General features: G+C 35.5%; 1 protein-coding gene across 2 annotated transcripts in view; it reads left to right on the top strand.

Annotated features, from left to right (window-relative positions):
- Window positions 1-26,792, top strand: part of Hdx (highly divergent homeobox) — a 186,061-nt gene that overhangs the window by 154,892 nt on the left and 4,377 nt on the right. For both annotated transcript variants that reach the window (XM_010612863.2, XM_033760535.1), the window contains one exon: window positions 25,082-25,204. In XM_010612863.2, the coding sequence (XP_010611165.1) occupies window positions 25,082-25,204 (123 nt within the window). The remainder of the gene's footprint in view (window positions 1-25,081; window positions 25,205-26,792) is intronic.

The raw sequence follows: 26,792 nt of genomic DNA, 5'->3' as shown, positions 1-26,792 counted from the left end.
AACCTGTGTTTCCTGTGGGAAAAACAACAGTGCATGATGGGGATGGCCTCAGACATTAGTTTTTATCATGCAAAGTGGAATTCTCACTGTATAATGTCTATCCTGGCATCAGTCAGTATGTTCACCCCCAGGATGGATGCAGCAACCAGGGGAACATAAACATCATAGGGATGCAGGGCCAAATGCTGGATGCCCAAAGTCACCTTGGCCTTCCAGACTGTAGCATAGTGACCTCCATACCCTTGTGTGCATGCAGTGGGTCCTGTAAAATCATCTGTGAGGCCATGGATTAGTGTTGACTCTGCTCATGTATCCAACAATGCCAGTGTATAATGCACATTTTTCAGGGACCAATAAATAGTTAATTCAACACATGACCTCCTTTTTCCTAGGGTCCCTAGCAACGAGGTACCTCAGCCTGTATCCTAGTTTGGGTAAAAGGCTGCTAATATCAGCTCATCCTGTTTCACAGGGGCTGTCTTTACCTTTGGGCCCATTAACCAGTATTGCTGGTCAAGGTGCAACTGATTCCACAAAGACAGCAACACATCTAAGAGCTTCTGGTCCAACTTCTCTGTGTGTAAGCCAGCTGCTATCAGATCTGCTCAGATTTGGCATTGTCTTACCTTCAAGGTACCAAGCATTTGCCCCTGCAGGCTTGGTATTGCTCATCCCAGAGAAAACAGTCATACATGCACTGTCCCACCCACCCTTTCCTGGACAGCGGGCCATGCCTGGCAAACCAGGCTCCTCTCCTCGTGCTTGGGATGTACACTCCTAGAGGAAGTAGTACTTCCCACTTCCTTCAGTGTGGCTTATGCAGTTGTCATGTGTTGTTCCAAGCTTGCTTTAGTTCACTGCAATTGGTTCACTCACTGGACAAGGTTTTCTTTCTCCTGTCTCACATGGAGGAGGAGGAGACTAAAAACAACCAAGCCATCCTCCCCACTGATTCATGGTGTTGGAGAGGAATTTGTGTCTCCAGCATTTCCAAGACCCATAAAACAGCTCCAGGTGTCAGGCGGACCCACTCCTGGGGATATTTCCAAGCTGCCAAGAAAGTTGCTATTGTCAGCCAGATTGAGGCCAGGGGATGCATTGCAGTAACCACCCACGGTTCTTTCCCCAATCTGGTGCTGCTTCAGCAGACACCGTGGTGGGGACACTCATCTGGCCATCCTGCTAGACTATGCCAAACATTGAAGCTGGTGGCCTGAAGCAAGCCCTGCTTAAGTGCGGTTCCCAAAGAAAAGAACGTGTGTGGAGCAGACATCACAAGAAGGAGGAAACAAACTTTAATTTCCATCACAGAACTTACAGTAGCTCTTTCTCACCTTAGCTAAGACACAGTAAGACAAAACATTGTGGGTGACCTTGCATAGTTGTGTCGTATGTGCATGGTCGTCCATGCTGATTCATTATTATTGTAACAAACTCTGCTGTGTGACTCTGCTAAACGACTGAGTTGTGTCCTCATGTGCCTCAAGTGCCCTTGAGTGTCTGGGCTTTTGCACATCTGACAGTAATATACAAGGTTAGAAAGAATTAAGCTTATTAGTATTCAGAGAATTTTAAGTGATATATAGATTAAAGTAAGGAAAAGATAGAAAAATAATAGGAAGAAAAATAAAGAATAGTAAAAACATATCCCAAAAGAAAGAAGAGTATGGATACAGAAAGTTACATGGAGGGACAAAGAGAGTAGAAAAATGAATCAAATATGAGTTGGAGTTGAGAGAGGGGAAAATAGTTTATATTTCATTATTGATTAAACAAAGTTATGAAGAGAATTTCCACTGCTCCTTAAGAGCAAGTGTCAGTATGGGAGCATCTCACCAAACAAGGTACAGTGTTATGGGGAAAGTAGGCAGCTAATATATGCAGCCATACTCAGATATTCATATATAAACAGACTGAATCTTCTCATAAAAAACAAATTACCAACAAAATGGCAAAAATTCAAAACATACAAGGAATAACTGCAATATACAATGAAAATTTATATAATAAAAGGATTATGGTGAGACACATTGCCATCAGCCTCCCTAAAAATGCTTCCCTTCCCTTTGAGCACAATTATGACATTATTTTGCAACTTACTGAAGTAGCTTTGTAATTCTTTTTTCATGAGTGTCTTTTTGAGCTATAATAAAAAATGCAGTGAATGCTGCTACCAAGTACTATCCAACAGAAAGACAGCTTATAAGGCCCTAACCTCAACCTTTTCACCTACTGGATCTGGCACTGTGCAACTTCTGACTTCCTGAGTCAGTAAGTCCATGAGGCAATGATGGTCTTGTCAGGAAAGAAGACTTGCAGAAATATTTCAAAAAGTGTCAAGAATGATGGTATAATTGTGTTTGAAGTAAAGGGAAATAGATTTTAAAAAATTAACAGCAATGTGTTTTATTGTAATAATTATAATTTAAGCATTCACTGTATTACCATATTTTAGGTGACAATTCATGAGAGAGAGAGAGAGACAGAGAGAGAGAGAGAGAGAGAGAGAGATTGCAGTGTTTTTTTTTTGTTGTTGTTAATTGGGTTGAATATCCCTGTGCAGTTTTTCACTGGTGCTGACTTTTTTATTTTATGAGTACATATTAGTAGTATGTAATGATCACATTCATTGTGAGGAGGTGGAAAATGTTCATAACACATCTTATTTTTTATGCCCTTCCTCAACCCACACATACCCTTTCCTCAATCTCTTTGTCCCCCTCCCTTTTGCAAAATATCTGTCTCTGTTTCCCATTATCTTTTATTATTTTCCATAATTTACTTGTATTTTGGGTATCTCATATAAGAAAAACCATGTACTGGGCCAGGGATTTAGCTCAGTAGTGCCTCTGCCTTCCTCACAAGAGCAAAGTCCTGAGTTTGATACCAAGTACCAGAAAGAAAGAAAGAAAGAAAGAAAGAAAGAAAGAAAGAAAGAAAGAAAGAAAGAAAGAAAGAAAGAAAGGAAGGAAGGAAGGAAGGAAGGAAGAAGGAAGGAAGGAAGGAAGGAAGGAAGGAAGGAAGAAAGGAAGGAAAAAAGGAAAACGCATGTACTGCTTTTTTTTGACCGGGGGTTGAATTCAGGACCTTGCACTTGTGAAGCAAGCAGTGCCAGTTAGCTAAATCCCTGGCAAAAGCATGTACTGTTTAAGCTTGTATCTCTATTTCCTTTAGCATGATTGCCTCAGTGTGCAGCCATTTTCCTCCTTATACTCAAGTTTACTATTCTTTATGGCAAAGTAGTAATCCACTGTGTAGAAATACCATAGTCCCTTCATCCATTGGCCTGTTGATTGACATATAGACCACTTCCAAGAATTAACTGTGCTGAGTTGTGACATTAGACCACAGTGTTCATGTGTTCTCAAGGTCAATGGCAGAGACTTTACCTTGTTCCCATCAATTCATCTATGTTTGGGCCTTCTAGCTACAAAATCATAATAGGCGCCACCCTGACTCTTTCTTATCTCTCCCCCTGCCTTCATCTCTTGGTCCCTTTTCCTATGGCAAAAGATCTATCTGCCTTTTTCTTATTATATTTTATTTTCCTTTATAATTTATTTATATTTGGGTTTTCTCATATAAGACAAATCAGGTGGTATTTCAGCTTGTGTGTGCGATATATTCACTTAACATTCTGGTCTCGAGGTGCATCTATCTTCCTATGCATGAGTTTATCCTTCTTTATAGCTGATTATTGCTTTCTTATGTGTATACTGAGTTTTATTAATCTGCTCAACTGATGAACATACAGGCCATTTCCAAGATTTAACTTTTATAAATTGTTACTATAAACATGGATATGCATGGATTACTTTAATGTGATGTATTTAACACTTTTGTGAAGATACCTAAGGACAAATAGATGGATTGTATGGAATTTATATTTTTAGTTTTTTTCAGAAATCTACATCATACTGATTTCCATAGTACTTGTTCTAGTTTACATTTCCAAAAACAATATGGAAGTATTCCCTTTTTCCCTACAGCCTCACCTTCATTTTTTTTTTACTATTTATTTATTTACTTTTTGGTGCAGGGTATTGAACTCAGACCCTTACACTTGCAAGGCAGGCGATGGAACCACTGAGCCAAATCCCTGACCCTACTATTTATTTATTTTATTTTTTATTTTTTTGGTACTGGGGATCTAACTCCGGTGCTTGCACTTGCAAGGCAGGCGCAGGCCACTGAGCTAAATCCTCAGCCTCCTACTATTTATTCTTAAGAACAGCCATTATTTCTGGAGCAAGATGGAATTTCAGTACAGTTTTAATTTGCCTTTCCCTCATGGCCACAGATGTTGAACGTGATTTTGAGCATTTATTTGCCATTTTGTAGCTCTTCTTCTGAAAAGTATTTATTTCAAGTGCCATCTTTTTATTAGGTCTTTTATTTTGAGCGGGTCTAACTTTGAGTTTACTATGTATTTTACCATATAACTCCTCAGTCTAAGGAGGAACTGGTGATTTTTTTGCTATTGTATAATTTGTGTCTTCACTTCATTATTGTTTCCTTTGCTGTGAAGAGGCATTTAAATTTGATATAACCCCATTTGTTGATTCTTGATGTTATTTTTTCAAAAAGTCCTTATCTTTGCCTATATCTTCAAGTTTTATTTATCTTCTAGCAGACTGTTTCTGATTTAATTAGGCCTTTGATCCATCATGACTATGTTTACTCCATGATGAGAGCTGTGGGTCTAGATTCCATTTTCTGCATGTGAATAACCAGTATTTCCAACACCATTTGTCCATGAAACTGTTTTCCTTGCCTTGTTTATGATTTGCCCTTGTTTCAAAGATCAGATCAGGAAAATTTATGTCCCAGAGTTTTGTTAAGCATATTGTCTTCTGATCCATTGACTTATGTGTCTGTTTTTGTACCATTGCTTTGCTTCTTTTGTCACTGAATCTTTGTAATACAGCTTGGAATCTGGACATTTAATATCTCCTGCTTTGTTCTTGTTCCTGAGGATTGCTTTTGCTATTTTGAATCTTTTCTTATTCTATATACATTTGCAGGTAGTTTTTTTCTAACTATGTGAAACGTGTTATTGGTATTCTGGGACTTCATTAAATCTGTATATCATTTTTGGTAGTATGGCCATTTTCAAACTACTGTTTCTGCCTCTCAAAAACTATAGATATCTTTACATCTTCTGATGTCCTCTTCAGTTTCATTTTTCCATAGCACTACAATCTCCATTACAGAAGTGTTCACTTCCTTTCTTAGGTTAATTCTTAAGTATTTAATTTTCTTTGAAGCTATTTTTTTTAGTTTACTTTATCACTGAGTTTATTATTACTTTCAATTTCATCCAAGAATCTGAAGTGAATTGCATTAGATCTTCCCTGAAGTTCTTATTGAATTCAATGTTGAATCTATTAGGTCTTGTACTTTTTAGTTAGTAAATTTTTTTATTATTGACATAATTTATTGCCTATTTTTGGACTGTTCAATTTTTTTGTCTTCTTGATTCAGTTTTGGTTATTCATATGTGTCTAAAAATCTATTCATTTATTCTGGATTCTTCAATTAAATGGATTACAGTTTTTTGATGTAGTTAAAAACTTTCTGGACTTTTTCAGTGTCTGTTATAATTTTGCATCTTTCACTTCCAAATACATTTATGGTCTTTTCCTTCTTTCTTTTGGCAAATTTTCCTGTTTGTTTTTGGCATCTTATCAATCAGTTCCTTTTTATTGTTCATTTGCTTTTTGTTTTGTCATATATATTTAAGACATTTTAGGTTTTTTTTTCTGCCTATCAATGCCCATTGGATCAGATCTGGAGGTTAGTAATTTTTGGAGTCCTTTTGGTGCCTTGCTTTTTCAAGCTTCTTTCTTTTGGTTCTTAGTGTTGAGAATCAATTCAAGTGGAAAGAGTTTGTTAGTGGTATGGAGATTCCTTTAGTTAGTGTCTGTTTTACAGTAACATGATCTTTGCTATATCTAAAATTTTGTGTTTATCTACCTGTTTAACCTATTCAATTTAATAGGATTGCATATTGTCTTTGGGTTGCCAGAAGAAAATTACTATGAGTTATATTAATGTCAACAGATCCAACCATACATCAGTCATGTACATTTAAAAATGTTTTAAATTTTTAAATTTTTTTTCAGTGTTCCATAAGACTGTAATATACTTTTGCTTACATAATTGTGGGATGTGCTGGGAGGGAGCAACAAAACCAAATAGAAAAAGGGGAAGATTGCATCACTAAGAAGAGAAGAGAAGGAAAATATCAATCTATGAATAATAGACTGGAGATTGAACTCTGAAATTGTTTTTGTAGCTGGAGAAAGGGGATAGTAAGTATAGGATGTGACAAGATTTATGGAAGTGGGAGAAGGGACAGAAAGGAAGGAAATTATATTTAGATATCGGAAGAAGCTGCGAGAATGTAAAAAACTGTTAATATTCTGATAGCTTATACTTGTATCCTTTATGCACAATATTGTTAAGGGTTACCCTGATTTGCCTGTGAACAGTACTATTTAAAGTAAAGCACTGGTTAACTCTTATTCTCATTTGTACATATATGGAAACTTCCTATAGATATTCCAGATGGAAGGAGGAGAGGAAGAGAGGAAATGTGACGTAATGAGAGAAAGTAAAAGGAAATAGAAAAAAAGGATCAGCTACAAAAACAAAAAAATGAAAAACAAAATAACCTGTAGTTCCCAAAACACAAAAACAAATCAGAATGACATCTTGAAATCTAATTTATATTACAATCTGAACTCTGTTGCACTTCTCTCAAGCTGCCCCCTCCTATGAGTTCCTCAATTGCTGGTCAGTGAGCAAAGAGGCTTGTTGATTGGTATGCACCTCTAGGCCTATCTTCCAGCAGTAAACTCTGCTCTAGTCATGACCAACTGCAGGGTTTTGTTTTGTCCTGAGCTCTGAGCACCTCTGTTAATTGAGGAAGATGAAAGTGAAGTGCAATTAGCCTAGCTCCCATCTTTCCAACAACTTCTGCCAGGGCCCTCTTGATCACCACTCTTTCCTGTGCACTGCAAATCTTGCAGCCACATATGTATTTTCCCTCAAAAAGTCTTCTGCCAGTACATCCCCAGTTGCCCTTTGGGCAGGGTGCCATTCTCTTTCTCTCTACCTGTGGTCTTTCATTCACTTTCCTCAAAACAACACTCTGCAAACTTTGAACTTGGTGGAGTTCCAAGACTCACTGTGTTCAGCAGTGGGTGGTAAAAGCTACTCTCTGGACACCTGCCTGTGGATGGTGGACAGAGTAGAGGATTTCCCATGTTCATGACACACCAATTATATGGGGAAGGAAGAATGAGTATGTATTTTGCAGTCAGTCAAATCTCTTCTCTCTCTGGGGTCCCACTGCTTACAGACACTGCTCCTTAATATAGCCTTCAGAACAACAATTTTGTCAACACTCAGATCCAGATCCCTAATAAAGATGGGGTATATTTCTTTAAATTAACCATATGCCCTCCAGTGTTCACTCATATGCCTTTCATCAACTTTTGTTACTGAGGATGGTGTGGTTCTGGATGAGTTTTGGGTTATTATGCCTGATGAACAAAGAAGTGGACATGAGATTCAGTGGTAAAGAAAAAGCAGCAAAGTTTAATTTAGGTCACAGTATGATTGGAGTAAGTTGTTTTAGGCCAGCAGAAAAGAAAATGGCAGAAGTGCTTTGGATTTAAGAATTTGAAATGTTGTACTGGGTCTAGAGAGCCTTCCAATGAATATACTAAAACACTATTTTTTAACCTGCAAATCAAATCCCTTTAAAGTGTATTTAAAAAACTTTTTATAGGGCTGGGGAGGTAGCTCATTGGTTCTGCCATCTGCCTTGCAAGTTCAATCCCCAGTAACAAAAAAAAAAAAAAACCCAAAACTTTTTATTACCATATATTAATTATACAGCATAACGGGTTTCATTTTAACACTTTCATAAGTGTACATAACACAGTATGATCATATCCCAACTCACTCATGTCCTCCGTTCTCCACTACTCCTCCCCTTTGTCTTCTTTTTTATAAAATATATCAGTACTTTTTTAGGCATAAAGTACAGTGTATTCATCACTGGGATCTTGTACCTTTACATGATGTATCTTGGTTCTAACTTTTTCCCCAAAACCCTGCCCTCCCTTCACCCCCCCTCCACACTTTACTATTTACAAATATTTTTGGTTACATTTTTCCCCTTTTTCATATTTATCACTTTCCCTTCTTTCCTTTCCCCAACGTGTACCGCTTCCCCTCCTACATTAGATGTTATCAATTATACAATTTGAACATTATTTACACTTTAGTTTTTCACACCAGAGAAACTATTTGGTAATTATTTACAGATGTGTGTCCTATTTATTTCACTTAAGAGTATGGCCTCAATGCGCATTCACTTAACTATAAATGACTCCAGTTTCTCATTCTTTATGTCTGAGTGGTATTCCATTTTATAGCAAAACAACATCTTCTTTATCCAGTCTCCAGTTGAAGGCAATTGGGCTGTTTCCAAGTTTTAGCTGTTACAACCTGTGCTGCTATAAATATGGGTGAGCATATATCACTGTAGTATGATGCTTTTAATTCTTTTGGAAAGACACCCTGCAGAAGGATAGCTGGGCCACATGGGGCCTCTAATCCTAGTAATTTGAGGTATCTCCCTATTGATTCCACAGTGGTTGCACCAGACTGCACTCCAACCAACAATGGAGAGGTGTTCCTTTCTGCCCACTACCCTGAAAGCATTTGTTATTGGTTGATTTCTTGATAGCAGCCATTTTTTCCTGGGGTGAGGTACAGTCTCAGTGTTGTTTTCATTTGTATCTCTTGAATGACCAATGATGTTAGACATTTTTCATATATCTATTTACTGCTTTTACTTGTTCATCTGAGAAGTATCTGTTCATTTCAGATGTCCATTTATGAATTGGGTCTTTGTATTTGGGGGCCTGATTTTTTTGAGTTCTTTACATATTCTAGATAGTAGAACTTTGTCTGAGGAATAGCTGGTGCATTTTTTACCCACATTGCTGTAGGTTGTCTCTTAGCTCTGCTGGTGGTTTCTCTTGCAGCACAAAAGGTTTTTAATAAGATGAGATCCAAGCTGTTGATTCTTTGTGTTAGTTCCCATACTATTGAGGGTTTGTTCATAAAGTCTTTACCTATGCCAGTGTCTTCAAACGTTCTGCCTAACTTATTTTCCAGCAATTTTAGTGTTTCTGTTTTAATATTTAGATCTTCAATACATTTTGATTTTAGTTTAGTACATGGTGAAAGATAGAGGTATAGTTTTATTTTTAAAATAGGAAAAATGTATTGAGGGAAAGAAGCTTCTTTCTAAGAGAGACAGAAGGGGGACTGGAAAGTGGGCTGCCCTGATAGGAGTCTAGTTCTATTCTTTGACAGATTGAAATTCAGTTTTGCCAACACAGTTTATTGAAGAGGCTATCTTTGCTTCACTGAGGATGGTTGGCTCCTTTGTCAAAAGTGAAGTAGCTAAGTCTGGAGTCATTTTTGCATCTTTTAGTCTATTCCAATGATCCTCAGGTCTGTTTCTTTGTCAGTACCATGCAGATTTTGTTTTAATCATAGTGCCACTGTAGTACAGTTGCAACTTGGGGATTGTGATATGCTCTGTCTTGCCTCTGTTCCCTAGAAAGGCTTTTGCTATTCTAGGACTCTTCTGATTCCAAATGAATTTTTGGATTGTTTTATCTAGTTCTGAGAAATATACTGTTGGAAGTTTTAATCAGTATTGCATTGTATCTGTATATTGTTTTGGAAGAATGGACATTTTCATTGTTCACTCTTCCTATCCAGGAGGAAGGAATGTCTTTCAATTTTCTTATATCCTCTTTGATCTCTTTTTGCAGACTGCTGTAGTTTTAAGTGTAGAGGTTTTTGCTTCCTTCATTAGATTGATTCCTAGATATATCATTTTTTGGATGCTATTGTGAAAGGGGTTGTTTCCCTAATTTCTCTCTCAGTGAGTCTGTTTTTTCTATACATGAAGTCTATTGATTTTTGAGTGCTGGCATTGCATCCAGCTACACTGCTAAATCTGTCAATTAAGTCTAGAAGTCTTTTGGCCATGTTTTCTGAGTTTTCTATGTAGAGTATCATATTGTCACCAAATAATGACTTTTTATCTTCTTCCTTTCCTATCTTTATTGCTTTTTAAAAAATATTTATTGGTACATTTTAGGTATACAGTACAGTTACATTCATTATTGGGATATAACAATTCCCAGTTTGAAACTATACTACAAACTATACAAAAACAGCATGGTAATGGAAAAGAAACAGACCTGAGGATCAGTGGAACAGACTGGAAGACATAAAAACAGCTCCAGATGTACTCAGCTACCTCATCTTTGACAAAGGAGATGACGATCCCCACTGGAGGAAAGAAACCCTCTTTAATAAATGGTGTTGGAAAAACTCAATCTCAACCTGCCAAAGATTAAAACTAGACCCTTATCTTTCACCATGCACTAAATTAAAATCCAAGTAGATTAAAGATCTAAATATTAAAACAGAAACTTGCTGGAAGATAAGTTAGGCAGAACTCTTGAAGACATTAGCATAGGAAAAGACTTTATGAACAAATCCTCAGTAGCACGGGAACTAGCAGAAAGAACAACAACTGGGATCTCATTTATTAAAAAGCTTCTGCACTGCAAAAGAAACCATCAACAGAACTAAGAGACAACCTGAAATGTGGTAAAAAATTTTACCAGCTTCTCCTCAAAGAATTATTATCTAGAATATATAAAGAACTCAAAACAATCAGCCCCCCAATATAAATTCAAAAATGGGCATCTGAAATGAACAGACATTTCTCAGATAAAGAAATAAAAGCAGCAAGTAAATATATGAAAAAGTGTTCCACATCACTGGTCATTTGAGAGATGCAGATGAAAACAACACTGAGATTCCACCTCACCCCACAAAGAATGGCTGCTATCAAGAAATCACACAATAACAAATGTTGGCTGGGTTGTGGGGAGAGAGGAACCCTTCTCCATTGTTGGTGGGAGTTCAGACTGGTGCAACCACTATGGAAATCTTTAATGCTTTTATATCTTTCTCTTGTCTACTTACTATGGCTAACATTTCCAGAACTATATTGAACAGGATAAATGATAGTGGGCATCCTTGTCTTATTCCTGATTTTAGAGTGAGGGTTTTGAGTTTTTGACCATTTAGTATGATGTTGGCTGTTGGTTTTTCATAGATATCCTTTATCAGGTAGAGATAAAGATGGTATAGTCCAATTTCTGCAAGGTTTTCATCATGAGTGGGTGTTGAATTTTGTCAAATGCTATTTCTGCATCTATAGAGATGATCATGTGTTTTTTTTTTCCTTGACTCTGTTAATGTAGTGTATTACATTTCTTGATTTACATATGTTGAGCCATTCTTGCATCCCTGGAATAAATCCAACTTGTTCAGATTGTGTGAACTTGATGACCCTGTGTGATCTGTTTTCCAATATCTAATTAAGGATTTTTTATCTATGTTCATTAGGGAGATTGGCTTGTAGTTCTCTTTTTTCGTCAGATCTTTCCCTGGTTTTGGAAACAAAGTAACACTTGTTTCCAGGAATGAATTTGAAAGTATTGCTTCCCTTTCAATGTCACTGAAAAGTTTAAAGAGTAGTGACCATAATTCTTCTCTAAATATTTTGTAGAATTCAGCAGTGAATCCACTAGGACCTTGTCTTTTATTTTTTGGTAACTTTTTAAGTATGTTTTCAATTTCACTGATTGCAACTGGGGTGTTCAGAATTATTTTTATCTTCTTCATTTAACTTTGGTAATTTATATGTATCTAGAAATCTGTCCATTTCTTCTGTGTTTTCCATTTTATTAGAGTACAGGTTCTCGAAGTAGGTATTGATGATCCTTTGAATTTCTGCTGGATCTTTTGTGACTTCACCTTTTTCCTTCCCAATTGAATGGATTTGAGCCTTTTCTTTCCTTTTTTGGATAAGGTTATCTAAGGGTTTATCAACTTATTTATTCTTATAGCAAAGCAACTATTTGATTCCTTGATTTTTTTTTGTTCTTAGACTCCATTGCATTGATTTCTGCTCTGTCCTTTATAATTTCCTCACTTTTATGTGCTTTGGGTTTTTCATGCTTTTATTTTTCTAGAAGCTTAAGATTCAGCATTAGGTTGTTTATGTGAGCTAGCTCTCTTTTTTTTAGTGTGGGCATTCACTGCTATGAATTTCCTTCATAGATCTGCTTTTTTTGTTTCCCATAGATTCCTGTATATTGTATTAGCATTACCATTTATTTGTAAAACCTGTCATTTCTTTTTTAGTTTCCTGTGTGACCCATTGGTTGTTCAGGAGAGAATTGTTCAATTTCCATGTGTTTGTGAAGTTTTGCGGTTTCTTATACTATTGATCTCCTGTTTAATTTCACTATGATCTGTTAACGTACATGGGATAGCTTCAATTCATTTGCATTTACTTAAATATGTTCTATGAGCTAGTATGTGGCCTATTTTGGAGAATGACCCATGTGCAGCCAAAAGGAATATATATTCTGATTTTGTAGGTTAGAACACTGTGCAGATGTCTATTAAGTCCATTTGTTCAAAAGTTTGTTCAGTTCTAATATTTTTGTTGTTGATTTTTTGCCTAGATTACCTATTTGTGACAGTGGGTTACTCGTGTCACCCACTACAATTGTATTAGTGCTTATTTGGTTTATCATGTCCCTTAATATTTGTTTTGTATAGTTAGCCACATTAATATTTGTTGCATATAAATTTATGATTCTTGTTTCTTCCTCTTGGATTGTTCCCTTTACAAGGATGTAGTGACATTCTTTGTCTCTCTTAATTAGTTTTGGTTTGAAATTTATTTCGTATGAAAATAAGATAGCTACCCCTGCTTTTTGCCAGATTCCTGATATGTGGAGAACTGTTTTTCATTCTTTTACTTTCAGCCTATTATTTCCTTTTTGAACTAGGTTCATTTCTTTTATACAGCATATTGTTGGATTTTGCTTCTTAATCCATTGTGCCATTCTATTTCTTTGATTGGTGAATTGAGGCCATTAACATTGATGGTTTTAACTGGTAGATATTGGCTTATCATCATTATGTTATTTTGTTGTTGTTGGACCTTATTAATTTTCCTCTCCTGCTTTAATTTCTTATGTTGCCTAATGTATTTGTTTTGTTGGGCCTCCAGAAATTGTGTCCTTCATTGTGTTTTTCTAGGATATTGTTTAGAACTGCTTGGAGTGCTTGTTTAGTATACATGAAGTTTTTCAGGTGTTTTAAATCATTGAAGTATCTTATTTCCCCATCAACTTTGAAAGATAGTTTTGCAGGATACATCAGTCTAGGTTGGAACTTCTTTTGTTTTAGGTCTTGAAATACTGCACTTCAGCCTCTCCTTTTTCCATTTTTTTGTTTTCTTATTTTTTCTTTAACCTTATTTCATTTCCCCTACCCCTTCCCACTTCCCCTACACCTTTTGCCCCTTTTCTTCCTATTATACATTGCAGCCCCTCCTTGATTTGAGGTTTGTGCTGGAAAGTCTGCTGTTATTGTGATGAGGTTTGCTTTGCATGTGGCTTGCTTCTTTTCTCTAATTCCTTGTAGTATTTTGTTCTGTTGGATTTCCTGGATGTTGATTTTTATATGTCTATGTGCAAATTTTTTTATCATGGTTATTTGGAGTCCTATATGCCTCACTTAACTGTATATCAAATTCTTTTGCTATGTTTGGAAAGTTTTCTGTCATTAATTCTGTGAAAAGTTTTTTTATAACATTTTTACTTTCTCCTGCTTTTTCATGGACTCCAACCAGTCACATATTATTCTTCTTTGAATCACTTAGTATCTGTTGGATTGATTTTTCATGGTCCTTTACAATTTTAAGAGATCTCTCTTTTCATGGTCACTGACCACAGTTTTGTCTTCCATATCTGATATTCTGTCTTCATATTGGTGCACTTTGATGTGTATACTTTCAATAGAGCTTTTTATCTTCTGCATATCTCTTTTCATCTGTTTCATGAATTCCATTTCTTTCCTATGTTGGGCATTCATGGTTTCCATTTCTTTCCTATGCATGGCTTTCATGGCTTTTATCATGGTCCTGAGCTCATTTATTTTTTTTTTTCAGTTTCAGTTCTAGAGTCTCCAATCATGTCTTTCATTCTGCTCACTATCTATGTATTTATCTGGAAAATTATTTCTGTTTTCAATTTTTCTAGAGTCTCATTCATCTGTTTTGTTACTTCCTGTGCTATTAGTTAAGGTTGTCCCAGTGGTGCTTATCAGACTTTTCCAAGCCATTTTCCCCAGAATTGGCTTTTGTTTACCTGGAAGTCTGTGATTGCACCTTGCTTAAATATGTTCTCCTTTCTATTTTTGTGGCTGGTACTGTCCTTAGTTTAATTCCCAAGTTAATACTTCTATCTTCTAGATACGTTTGGAATCTCTAATGACTCTGAGACACTCTCATTTTCTTAATACCAGGAAGGATAACTGCTTAGATCAATCAGAACACCTTAGCCCAAGTGATACAATCAGAACACAATAGCATGAAGAACATCTTAGATAATGACAGTTTGTGGTAGTTATTAATCTATCACCTTAACCATGTGAATTAAATCAAAGTAGAGGACCAGTCCAAAATATGTAAATAGTGAAGCACTGGGATGATGCTATGGGGGCACCTGTGTGGCTCCACATTTCAATGTTCTGCACTGCTTGGAGGCCCAGGTCACTGGGTGTGGTGTATCAGCCTAGCTCCAAGTGGCTATGGCACACCTCGCTGGTCTGTGCTGCTTGGATGCCTGGTCTACTGAAACATTACTGACAATGTGATTGACAGAGTGCTGAGTCTTGTCAGCTGTATCTTTTGTACATGTTCTTTCCCATAGTTCCCTCTGTTATAACTGTATGCACGAGTTAGCTGCAATAAGATGCAAATGGAGATAGACTACTGTAGGTCATGTAGGAGGATCTGGCATGAATGCATCTTATCTCTGGGCAGTACTAGGCCATCCAGCAAAGCTGAGAGGGTGGCCTAAGTGTTGCCCAGGTTCAGGTGAGTGTAGGGGTATTGTCCTTTAGCCCCAGGTGTACTTATTATATTATTCCTCCTTTACAGACCTGGTCCCTGAAAATGTTTAGGGATGTTGAAGTTAGGAGGCCCATCTTCTTTAGTTGCTTCCTAGTGAATAGGGATACTGGCCTTAACTATACAAAGACAAGAAAACTCTCACCCTGCCTGATCCTGAGGGGTAAGGCAGCCATACTTTTCTTCTGAGGATTTGCTAATGAGTTCTAGATATGGGTGCAGGCTTTGGTCCTTGGCTATGATCACCATCTGCATTTTAATGGCTTTTAAATGAAAACAACAAATTTGACTAAGAGATTAAATATTTATAGTCCAAATAGTAAGGCTAAGAGAAGCATTTAAAGAGGACACTGATATCCAGCCCCAGATAAAAAAGGGTGTGTATTCCTGTAGAGTTTACTGTGAGATATGAGTAGAAATTAGTGACACACACGAATATCAAGACAGAAATTATTTTCAGTAATGAACATGTGAGTAAGCTGATTTTTTTCATTTTCTTATACAGATAAAATTCCTGAAAATGTAGCTGTAGTCAAAGGCTGAAATGGACTATAAGAAATATTTGGGGTAGCTCCAGTAGTTCTATTTTCTCAATGTATAAAATTTATTTTGATACCCACTAGCACTCATTCGGTTGAATTTTCATAAACAGGTGCCAGCACACAGCCACTGATTGTGGGCTGAGAACAATCTTCCCATGAGAATATTAACATTCAATTAAAGGGTCTCCCTTGGAAATTTCCTGACCCCATGTTTCCTATCATTTGTGAGTTCATCAATGGCTTCCATGAGAACTGAGCAAGGTTTTTAAAGGCTGCAACTTGCTTTGCCTGGATATTGGCATGGTTCAGGGAATGCTTACTCTTTAGAATTTTTTTAAAGGGACCCTAAATGTGCCAAAATCTTCACTCTGTCCTTGGCCTTGAGTCCTCTTTATGCAGAGAGACATCTGGAATTTAAGTAATATGTGAATCGATATTGGTATCAAAAAAGTGGTTTTGTGGAAGAAACTTGTATAAGACTACCTTGATAGGATGTGAGAATGGTAAAACCCTCTGTATTAAGGTTATCCTGGTCATTTCATTGACTTGAAAATAATATAGATTATCTAAATACATTCACTGAAAAGAATGGCCCACATGATATTTGTGATGGTAGATCATGCTTGCAGTAACTCAAAGTCAAACTGGAATGCATACAACAATCTCTTAGCTGGAGAATGGGGAAAGAAAAAGCCAACAGTCTTTGGCTAAATTGGGGTTAGTGCAATGTAGTAAGAGATGGGTGAGATGTAAGTTTCTGTGTAACTAATTCCTATTGATATTTTCCTTAGAATCAATACTTCATTTACCAAGGAGTTAAGAAACTGTTCCAAGAAGAATAAGAAAAGCTCAAAGGATCCTTTTATAACTTGGAATAAGGATCTTAAGAGTCTGAAGGATCAGTGGAATAGATTAGAAGATGCAGAAATGACTCCAGACATACTCAGCTCCTTCATCTTTGACAAGGGAGCCAACAATCCTCAGTGGAGCCAACCATCCTCAGTGGAAAAACTGAATTTCAACCTGCCAAAGATTAGAACTAGGCCTGATAGGGTCTAGAACCATTTTCCAGTCCCCGTTCTGTCTGTCTTAGACAGAAGCCTTCTTTCCCTCAATACATTTCTATCTTAAAAAAAAAATGTACCCCTATCTTTCACCATTTACTAAACTAAAATCAAAATGTATTGAAGATCTAAATATTAAAACAGAAACACTAAAATTTCTGGAAAATAAGTTAGACAGAACATTTGAAGACACTGGCATAGGTAAAGACTTTATGAACAAATCCTCAATAGTATGGGAACTAACACAAAGAATCAACAGCTTGGATCTCATCTTATTAAAAAGCTTCTCTGTACTGCAAGAGAAACCACCAAAAGAGCTAAGAGACAACCTGCAGCAATGTGTGAAAAAATTTACCAGCTATTCCTCAGACAAAGTTCTACTATCTAGAATATGTAAAGAACTCAAAAAAAATCAGAGCCCCAAATATAAAGACCCAATTCATAAATTGACATCTGAAATGAACAGACATCTCTCAGATGAACAAGTAAAAGCAGTAAATAGATATATGAAAAATGTCTAACATCATTGGTCATTCAAGAGATACAAATGAAAACAACACTGAGACTGTACCTCACCCCAGGAAAAAAAATGGCTGCTATCAAGAAATCAACCAATAACAAATGCTTTCAGGGTAGTGGGCAGAAAGGAACACCTCTCCATTGTTGGTTGGAGTGCAGTCTGGTGCAACCACTGTGGAATCAATAGGGAGATACCTCAAATTACTAGGATTAGAGGCCCCATGTGGCCCAGCTATCCTTCTGCAGGGTGTCTTTCCAAAAGAATTAAAAGCATCATACTACAGTGATATATGCTCACCCATCTTTATAGTGGCAGAGTTAGTAATAGCTATTACTTGTAAACAGCCCAATTGCCCATCAACTGGAGACTGGATAAAGAAGATGTTGTTTTTGTATAAAATGAAGTACCACCCAGACATAAAGAATGAGAAAGTGGATTCATTTATAGCTAAGTGGATGCACACTGAGGCCATACTCTTAAGTGAAATAAATAGGACACACTTCTGTAAATAATTACCAAATAGTTTCTCTGGTGTGAAAAACTAAAGTGTAAATAATGTTCAAATTGTATAATTTGATAATGTGAAATAGGAAAAAAAGTTCTAAAGGAGTAGGGAGAGCAGGATAGGTAGGAGAAAGGAAAGAAGGGAAAAGGAAAAATATGAGGAAAGGACAAAATGGAAAGAAAATCCTTGTAAATAAGGAAGGGTGGAGTGGGTGTTGGGAGGGCAAGGGAATGGGGAAGAAACAAGAACCAAGATACATCATATAAAAGTACAAGATCCCAATGATGAATGTAACTGTATTGGATACAATATGTACCAATATGTACTAATAAACTTAATTTAAAATAAAAAGAATGAGTCACGGCAAGAAGAGAATTAAAAGAACAATCTAACTATATAAAACATGCAAGGGAGGACGATATTTCCAGAATAAGGATGATTTTTCAATTTATTTAGAGATGTCAAAAATGTTTATTTATTTGACTTGGGAGGTTGGTTGGTGTTTTTATTTTTTTAAACTTTTTGATTATTACCAAAGTATCTGAAAGCTGTTATTATTTTTAAAAATGTCTTCCTTTTTCACAATATGTATTATACATTTTGGTCCTTATTTACACTCACAGTTTCTCACCTCAGAGTTACAATTCAATATTTACACATTACATTCATTATTGGGATCTTGTACCTTTACATGACAGGTCTTGGTTCTCATTTTTTCCCCTTGTCCCTGCCCTCCCTTCACCCCCTCCTCCCCTCCCCATTTACAAACTTTATTTTGATTTTTTTCATTTTCTATTTTTTGTTTTCCCTTATTACCTTTCCCCTACCCTTCCCACTTTCCCTACACCTTTAGCCCTTTTCTTCCTATTTCACATTGTCAATTAAGAAATACATCTTTTTAAAGCATTTATTCGTTGATTGGCATTTGGGTTGTTTCAAATACTTAGCTATTACACACTGTGCTGCTATAAATATGAGTTTGCATACATCATTGTGATATGATGATTTTAATTTTGGGGGGAGAGATATTTTCGAAGGGGAACAGCTGAGTCAAATTGGACCTCTAATTCAAATTTTTTGTGGAATCTCCACACCAATTTCCATAGTGGTTGAACAAGTCCACACTTCCACCAACAGCAGAGAAGGGGTCCTTTTTTCCTACTACCCCACCGGAATTTGTTGTGGGTTGATTTGTTGTTAATAGCCATCATTTTTAGAATGAGATGGAATCTCGGCATTGTTTTAATTTGCATCTCTTGAATGTCCAGTGATGTTGAACATTTTTTCTTATATATAGTTTTACTTCTTTACCTGAGAAGTGTGTATTCATCTCAGATACCCATTTTTGGATTGGGTCTTCAAATTTGGTGTTCTGATTTTTTCAATTTATTATATGTTGTAGCTATTAGTCCTTTGAAGAAAAAGTGGGTACAATTTTTTGTCACTCTGTGACAATCCGTTAGTGATTTCTTTTGCTATGCAAAAGCTTTTTAATAAGATGAGATCCTAGTTGTTGACTCTTTATAATATTTCCTGTGCAATTAGTGTTATGTTTATGAAGTCTTTGCCTAAAACTATGTCCTTAAGAGTTCCACCTATTCCATTTTCCAGCAGATTTAGCATTTCTGCTTTAATATTTAGATCTGTGTGCCACTTTTTCATTTTAGTTTAGAGCATGGTTAGAGACATGGGTCCAGTTTTAGTCTTCACAATGTAGAAAGCCAGTTTAACCACCATCATTTATTCAAGGGGCTATATGTCTTCCAATGAAGGCATTTGACACCCTTGTCAAACATATGGTTGCTGAGTGTATTTGGAGTTGTTTCTGCATCTTTTAATCTGTTCCATTGATTATCAGATCTGTTTTGCTATTGTCATTGTTGTTTTTTGACAGTACCATGATGTTTTTATCAAACAACTCCGTAGTATAAATTCAAGTCAGGGATTGTGCTGCTCCCTGCCTTCCCTTTGCTGCCCAGAATTATTTTTGGTATTCTAGATCTCTCCTGATTCCAAATGAATTTTAGGAATATTTTCTCTAGTCCTGTGAGATATGCTAATGCTATTTGGATTGGGGCTGCATTAAACCTGTATAACAATTTTTGGAGTATGGTCATTTTCACTAAGTTGGTTCTTCATACCCAAAAGGAAGGGATGTCTTTCTATTTCCTGATATCCTTTGGGTTCTTCCTATTCGTAGTACTATAGTTTTTGGTGTGAAGATAATTTCTGTCCTTTGTGTGATTGCTTCATAAGTATTTTTTTCTTTGATGCCATAATAAAAGGTATTTTCCCTAATTACTCTTTCCATGAGTTTTTAAAGTATGCTATTGATTCTTGAGTGTTGACTTGGTGTCCAGCTATGCTGCTGAATTTGGTTATTAAATCAAAAGGTCTTTTGGTGGAATTGTGGAGGTCTTCTATGTAGAGTATCATGTCATTGTTAAATAACGATATTTTATTTCCTATCTTTATACCTTTTCTTTCTTTCTTTTGTCTAATTGTTCTGGCTAATGTTTCTAGAAGTATATTAAGTAGGAGTGATGATAATGGACATCATTGTCTTGTTCCTGATTTTAAAGTGGACATTTTCAATCTTTAACCATTCAGCTTGATTTTTGCTATTGGTATGTCACAGATGGCTTTTACTAAGTTCCATAGTTATCCAGTATGTGTTCATATTTGCAGTAATCCTGCCGTAGGCTTCCAGAGTGATAAAATTACAGACAAGCAACACCACTTCTGACTAAGATGTAGGCAAAATAAAACTTTTATGCACTGAATTGTTCTCTTATTTTGGGACTTTATTGTTACAAACTTAAGTAATATTTCCTACCATGCATTACACAATTATCAATATACAATTATTCATACTGAGTTTGGGTATAGCAGAAAGTCTAATTGTGATATATCAATAGAATTCCATATTTTCAGGATTTCTAAACCATCTAAAACAGTTATGAGATAAGTTGATGGGCAAAGTATCTGAGACATGAGTAACTATGTCATAAGTAGTACTTATATAATTGTAAATTAGTGTAGCCTGCTCAGAAATCAATGGTATAGACTACATCAAATGACAAGGATTATCAAAGGTCTTAACAGGAAAAATAAATTAGATCTGGTGCTGTTAAATTCAGTGACTGAAATTATTTTACTAGTTCCTCTTACAGGTATTCCATTTACTTGGAAAATATCTTAAAATACACATAAATTATTGTTTCTAATCTAGGAAGCATTTAGGTTTTCAAAAAGCAACTCTAAGAAAAAATATCTGCAATAGTCAATTAACATGAATCAGTTTGTGTTTTCCAAATATATCATAAGTGCTGAGAAAAGGAAATATTTGGAAGAAAAATTAGAAATCTGTGTAGCAAAACCAGTTTTCTGACTTCTGAAATTGTAAATTAATATTTTCAAAGTGTTTTCTGATGGATTGTCAGTGCAGTTCAGACACACTGTGCATTCAAGAGAGAGGTTACTATAATGATGATAATTTCTCCTGTACTTGAAATGTCTTCTCAGCCAGTAGTTTCCTCATACTTCCCTGACAATGAATAATAATAAATACAGAGATTTAGAATCACAGTAATAAATGTAATATGACAGGAGAATATTGAATTTTATTATATTGCTTACTTGTAACATAGATTGTTATATAGTGCCTCTGGTTAGGCATTTAGTATGTGTAATGTTTCACTTAGTAATAAATGATATGAAACGGAAGCAATTTGATCAGATAAAATAAATTCTATTCTGAGCTGATAAAACAAATGATGCAGTAAACATGTTCATAGAGAGAATATGTTTAATGCCACGGCATCCTTTCAATTGAAACAAGAAAATACCCAGAGAATTAAGTAATTCAATGTATTTGGTGCTTTTTAAAACAAATGCTAAGGTGTCATACACTGTAAGACCAGTTCTCCAGATGGAGAGATTATTGCTAACTTATTTTAATGATTTTATAGTAAGGAAGCTTGCTGTCATTCTTTTTTTATTTATTTTAATATTTTTATTATCAGAGAAACAGATTTAATACAAGTTATACAGATAACTATACATAAAAAGTTACAAAATTGGCTAATAGTCTCCAAGTGCAAAGTGAGGTGCAGAAAAGTGCAAAAGGGATGTCTGTGTGTTGGGAATCAGAAGAATCCAATACAAGGCCTAGAGCTCAATGTAGTGTCCCATGGGCATCAGTATCAGGAGGCTGAATGGTCTCCGATGGACGCTGTCAGTGTCTGTGCCAGAAGGCTGAAGGGGCTGTGCTGGAGCCTGAAGAATCTGTGCTGAAGTCAAGAGACAATGTCCAAGGCAAAAGTGAAGATGGGAGCTCCTCCAAAGAAACAGAAGCAAGGCCTCATTCTTTGTTTCCTTATTATTTTTTATTTTTCATTAATTTTATTGGTACATTTTGGGTGGGAATTTGTACCTTTACATGATATATTTTGGTTCTTCTTTTTCCCCATTCCCCTGCCTTCCTCTCAACCCCTCCTACTCCTCCCTCTTTACAAAGACTTTGTATCCTTTTTTTCCTTTCCTCTTCCCCTTCCCTTCTTCCCCTTTGGACCTTTTACTCCTATTTCACATTATCTATTATACATTTTGATCATCATTAACACTTTCATTTCCCTTATTTTTCCATTCAGGTGGGAAGCCAAATGGCTGCTGTCCCTCACACCCAGGGTTTGTCGTCTGTCTTAAGAAAATACCTTCGTCTACACCCAGCACTATGTTAATTCAATTTAGTAGGGTATTTCTTACTCAAGTTGATACAATCAGTTAACTATCAAGTTTATTTTTTATTGTAAATTGACAGATCATAGCTGTATATTCATTAGGTAGAAAGTAGTTATTATTCATAATTACTCTGTAGAATAAATAAATTCATGTAGCTTTCACCTCATATACCTATTTTTTAAGGCAATAACACTAAACTTTTTTCTTTGGTTATTTGTAAATGTACATTATTGATTTATATATTCACTACTTATGTAGCTTTTGAAATTTGTGTCATTTGTGAAAATGTGAATGGAATAGGACACCATATGAAATATATCTGGTACAGAAAAACAAAAACCACATTGTATGGTATTACTTATATGTACAATGTAAATAATTGAACTCAAAGAAGTGGACAGTGAAATGATGGTACTGTCCAAAGGGCATAAACCAATACTTACCTGGCAGGGAAGATATCTTGATCATAAACAAAGGGCATAAATCTTTAATTAGAAAGGAAGAACATTTAGGAGTATATAAGATCCTAATGAGATATTTGACCATGTTAAATAGGAAGAAAAGGGCTAAAGGTGTAGGGAAAATGGGAAGGGTAGGGGAAAGGTAATAAGGGAAAAGAAAAAAATATCACAAAATGAAAAAAAATAGAAAGGAAGAACACAGAGGTAATTTTTTTTTGCTTGGTTTGGCTTTGGTTTTTTTTTCTGCTTTAAAATATTTTTGTTGGTTTTTTTGTTTTCTGAAGTGATAACGATCAAGTCTAGAAAGGATGCACTCTTTATAGCACTGAGTTACACTCTCAGTCCCCTATTTTTCTTATAAGTGACAGTAAAACATTGTGTTACCCAGGCTGACTCAAACTGGAGTCTCTGGCCTCAGCCTCTCATATAGCTGGAACTAAAGGTGCCTGCCACCATGCCCAGCTACGTACTTTGGATTTTTAATCAGATTTACTGATGTATAGTTATCATACAATAAAACTCACCTGTTTAGGTGTACAAGTGGGTGAATTTTGAAAAAGGACATAGTTGTGGAAATATCACAATTGGTTTATTCTTGCTAATGAAAACTTGGACCTTTTCTATTTTGGAGCTATTGAGAATATAGCTGCTATAAATATTCATGTGAACTTGTTTTTGAACATATGTTTTCATTCCCCTTGCCTAAATACCTGAGAGTAGAAAACTGTGTGAGAAGGGATATATTGAGTTACATAAGAAATTGCCAAAGTGTTTTCCATACTGTCTGTACTATTTTACACATCCACCAGCAATATACTAGACATTAATTGTTCAACATTCTCATCAAAACATGGAATCATCAATCCTGTAATTGGGTTGTAGGAGTTCTTTATGTATTCTGGAAAGAAGTATTTTTTAGATGTGTGAATTGTAAATATTTTATCCTGATATGTAACTTATATTTTCATGTAATTTATGACACATATTTTTGTAGATATAAATGTTTTCTATGAAGTCTTCTGAAGATTCATGCTTTTGTGTTGCATTTTAAAAATTGTTGCCTTACCCAAGGTTACAGAGATTTCTTTCTATTTTTCTGCAGAAGTTTTATATTCTTAGATTTTTAGAAAATCCTTTTTTAATTAAAATTTGTGGTGTGAGGTAAGGGTTGATAACCTATTTTTTGCATGTGGATTTACATTGTTCAACCTTTGTTTAAAAATCTCTATTTTCTTAGTTCATTGTCTCATACAAACACCCTTGTCAAAAATCAATTACATATATATATATATGCGGGTCTATTTCTGGAATCTCTGATCTATTCCATTGGTCTATATGTCTACCCTTATATCCATACTATATATATTTTTATAGCTTTAAAAGTAAATCTGTCAGAAGGCTTGCATTGTTATTATTCACTTTGTCCCATACAGCCCCCAGAGCTAGAATTTAAACTTTGGATTACCAGTGTAACATACAATTTACTGGTAAGTAAACATAGTCACAGAAAAGGTAATTGGCTTACCCAAGTTTACATAGTTATCAGTAGACCTAATTTAGAATACTCCTAAAGCCTATGCCAATATTTTGTTCCTACAAAGGTAATAAAAACACTGACAAGTCTTTTATCAGTGGTACACATGGAGATAATTTCTAAATAACAGATTTTATTGTTGATAGGGATATCAGCAAACTACTTATAGTTTTGGTAATCTTAATCATTCCTTGATACAAAGTAACCTTTTACATTCTCAGTATCTGGCTTGCTAAATGAGATGCTCAACATTCGTGCATCTGCTATTGCTTCAGGAGTTAATTTGCCTCTATTTTTAATGTTAAAACAAATATTGATTAGGTATGATATGGAATGATCTTTCCAACTAGAAAATTGTTTCTTTTTTAACTGGAATTTATTTGACTGGATTTTTAACCCTACCAAGGTTGTCATTTACTTAAAATAGCAGCCTTTGAGTTAACAGGATAATTCTTTTCTGTGATTTATATTTCTTTATGAAAAATGTTAGTTTCTTTATTTTCCCTCTAATTTGATTGCTTTTTAGAGTTTTATTGTGCATCAAACATGTACAATCCTAAGTTTACACATGGTAATTTCATTGTTCAATGTTTTCTTCTTTAGAATGAAGAATTCAGATTCATTGAAAATGAACTAGAGATTCAGAAGCAGAAGTATTTTAAACTTCAAACTTTTGTTAGAAGCTTGATATTAGCTATGAAAGCTGATGATAAGGAACAGCAACAGGTGGGTTTCAGAAGAAACTAGGAAACTAAAATGTATCATGTTGAAAAATGACATACCAAACTTCATAGCTTTTTATTTTATATTTCATTCCTGCTTGCCACAGAGGAATGGTTGTTACTTTATGACTACTTTTAAACACAATATTCTTGAGATAAGCATTCAGAATTTTTTAAGTTACTAGATTTGAAAATAAAAATAACTGATTATTATGTTTCATTTATTCCAAGACAGATTTTAACTAGGGAACAACTAATTTCGAAGTGAGTTTTTTAAAAAGCACTTAAAATTTGGTACAGACAGAGCTTTATGCTGTAGGAACATTTAGTCAATGAAAGAGGTGAGGCATTTATTTAGCTTTATCTGGGTCTTAGATATCTACAAGCCTTTATTATAATTAACAAATATCTAGATGCCTTTTATTCTCTATGTTCTTTTATTCTCTATGTGCTCATCACTGACAAAATATGAAATTATTTTGTGAAACGCTGTGTGACCATGGAATGCCACTTATTTTCTCAAGTGTTTGGGTCTTCTGATCCCAAGATGAAATGTCTTTTATTTGTTGCTATGAATTTTTGTTCATAAATTCCTCCCAAATTACATTTTGTCTCATATTTTCATGTGAAAACTATGATACATAGGTTTGAAAAAATAATGATAGTGTTATATTAAATGCTGCATTTAACCCTAAATGATACCAAATTGGCCTCTAAGCTCTATACTACCATGTTGACTCTTTATCAGAGAATTTTTGTATTAGTAGTCTGAAGCACGGGTATACATTATTTGGGAAGCAGTGTCAGGGGTTTTTATCCAGCAAGAAATATGAAAATTACAAAAATTCATCCCTTAAGCCCAAACAAATTTTGCACATCCAGAGCCTGTCCCAGATATATCCAAGGGAGAATGATTAGAGGAGCAATTCCACAATTTCTTTGTGGAAAAAGAATTTCCATGGACTGAGGGTATTACTTTCTTTTTTATTAGTATATGTTTGTTATATACAATAGTTGCATTCCCCAGCTCCAGCATCACTGCCTCAGTTCCACCTCAGATAAATAGGCATTAGATTATCATAAGGATCAAACAACCTAGATCCCTTACATGTGCAGTTCACAGTGTGGTTCATGCTCTCGTGAGAATCTAATGCCACTGCTGATCTGACAGAAAGCGGAGCTCAGGCAGTAATGGGGAGTGATAGGGAGTGGCTGTAAATACATTGAAGTGTGGCTTGCTCACCAGGCCCCACCCTCTGCTGCCTGTGTCTTGGTTTCCTCACAGACAACAAACCAGTATTTGTCCATGGCCTGCAGGTTGGTGACTCTTGAGTTATAGTCTCATCATAAAATATTTAGCCCTCTCTTTTTTGTTTTGTTTTTTGAGAGAGATTCTCACTATGTAGTTGAGACTGACCTGGAACTCACTAAGTAGCCCAGGCTGGCCTTGAACTCACAGGATCCTCCTGCCTCAGCCTCCCAAGTGCTGGTATTATAGGCATGTGCCACCACACCCAGTTTATTTAGCTCTCTTTTTAAAGAAAAAAAGTCTTTGAATATTTACTAATATCTTTAGGCACAACATTTAAACT

This window comes from Fukomys damarensis, unplaced genomic scaffold (genome assembly GCF_012274545.1).
Source record: "Fukomys damarensis isolate Sample0158 unplaced genomic scaffold, DMR_v1.0_HiC HiC_scaffold_39, whole genome shotgun sequence".
In the NCBI taxonomy this organism is placed as follows: domain Eukaryota; kingdom Metazoa; phylum Chordata; class Mammalia; order Rodentia; family Bathyergidae; genus Fukomys; species Fukomys damarensis.
The sequence above is the reverse complement of the archived record's forward strand: the minus strand, read 5'-3'. Positions and strand labels throughout refer to the sequence as shown.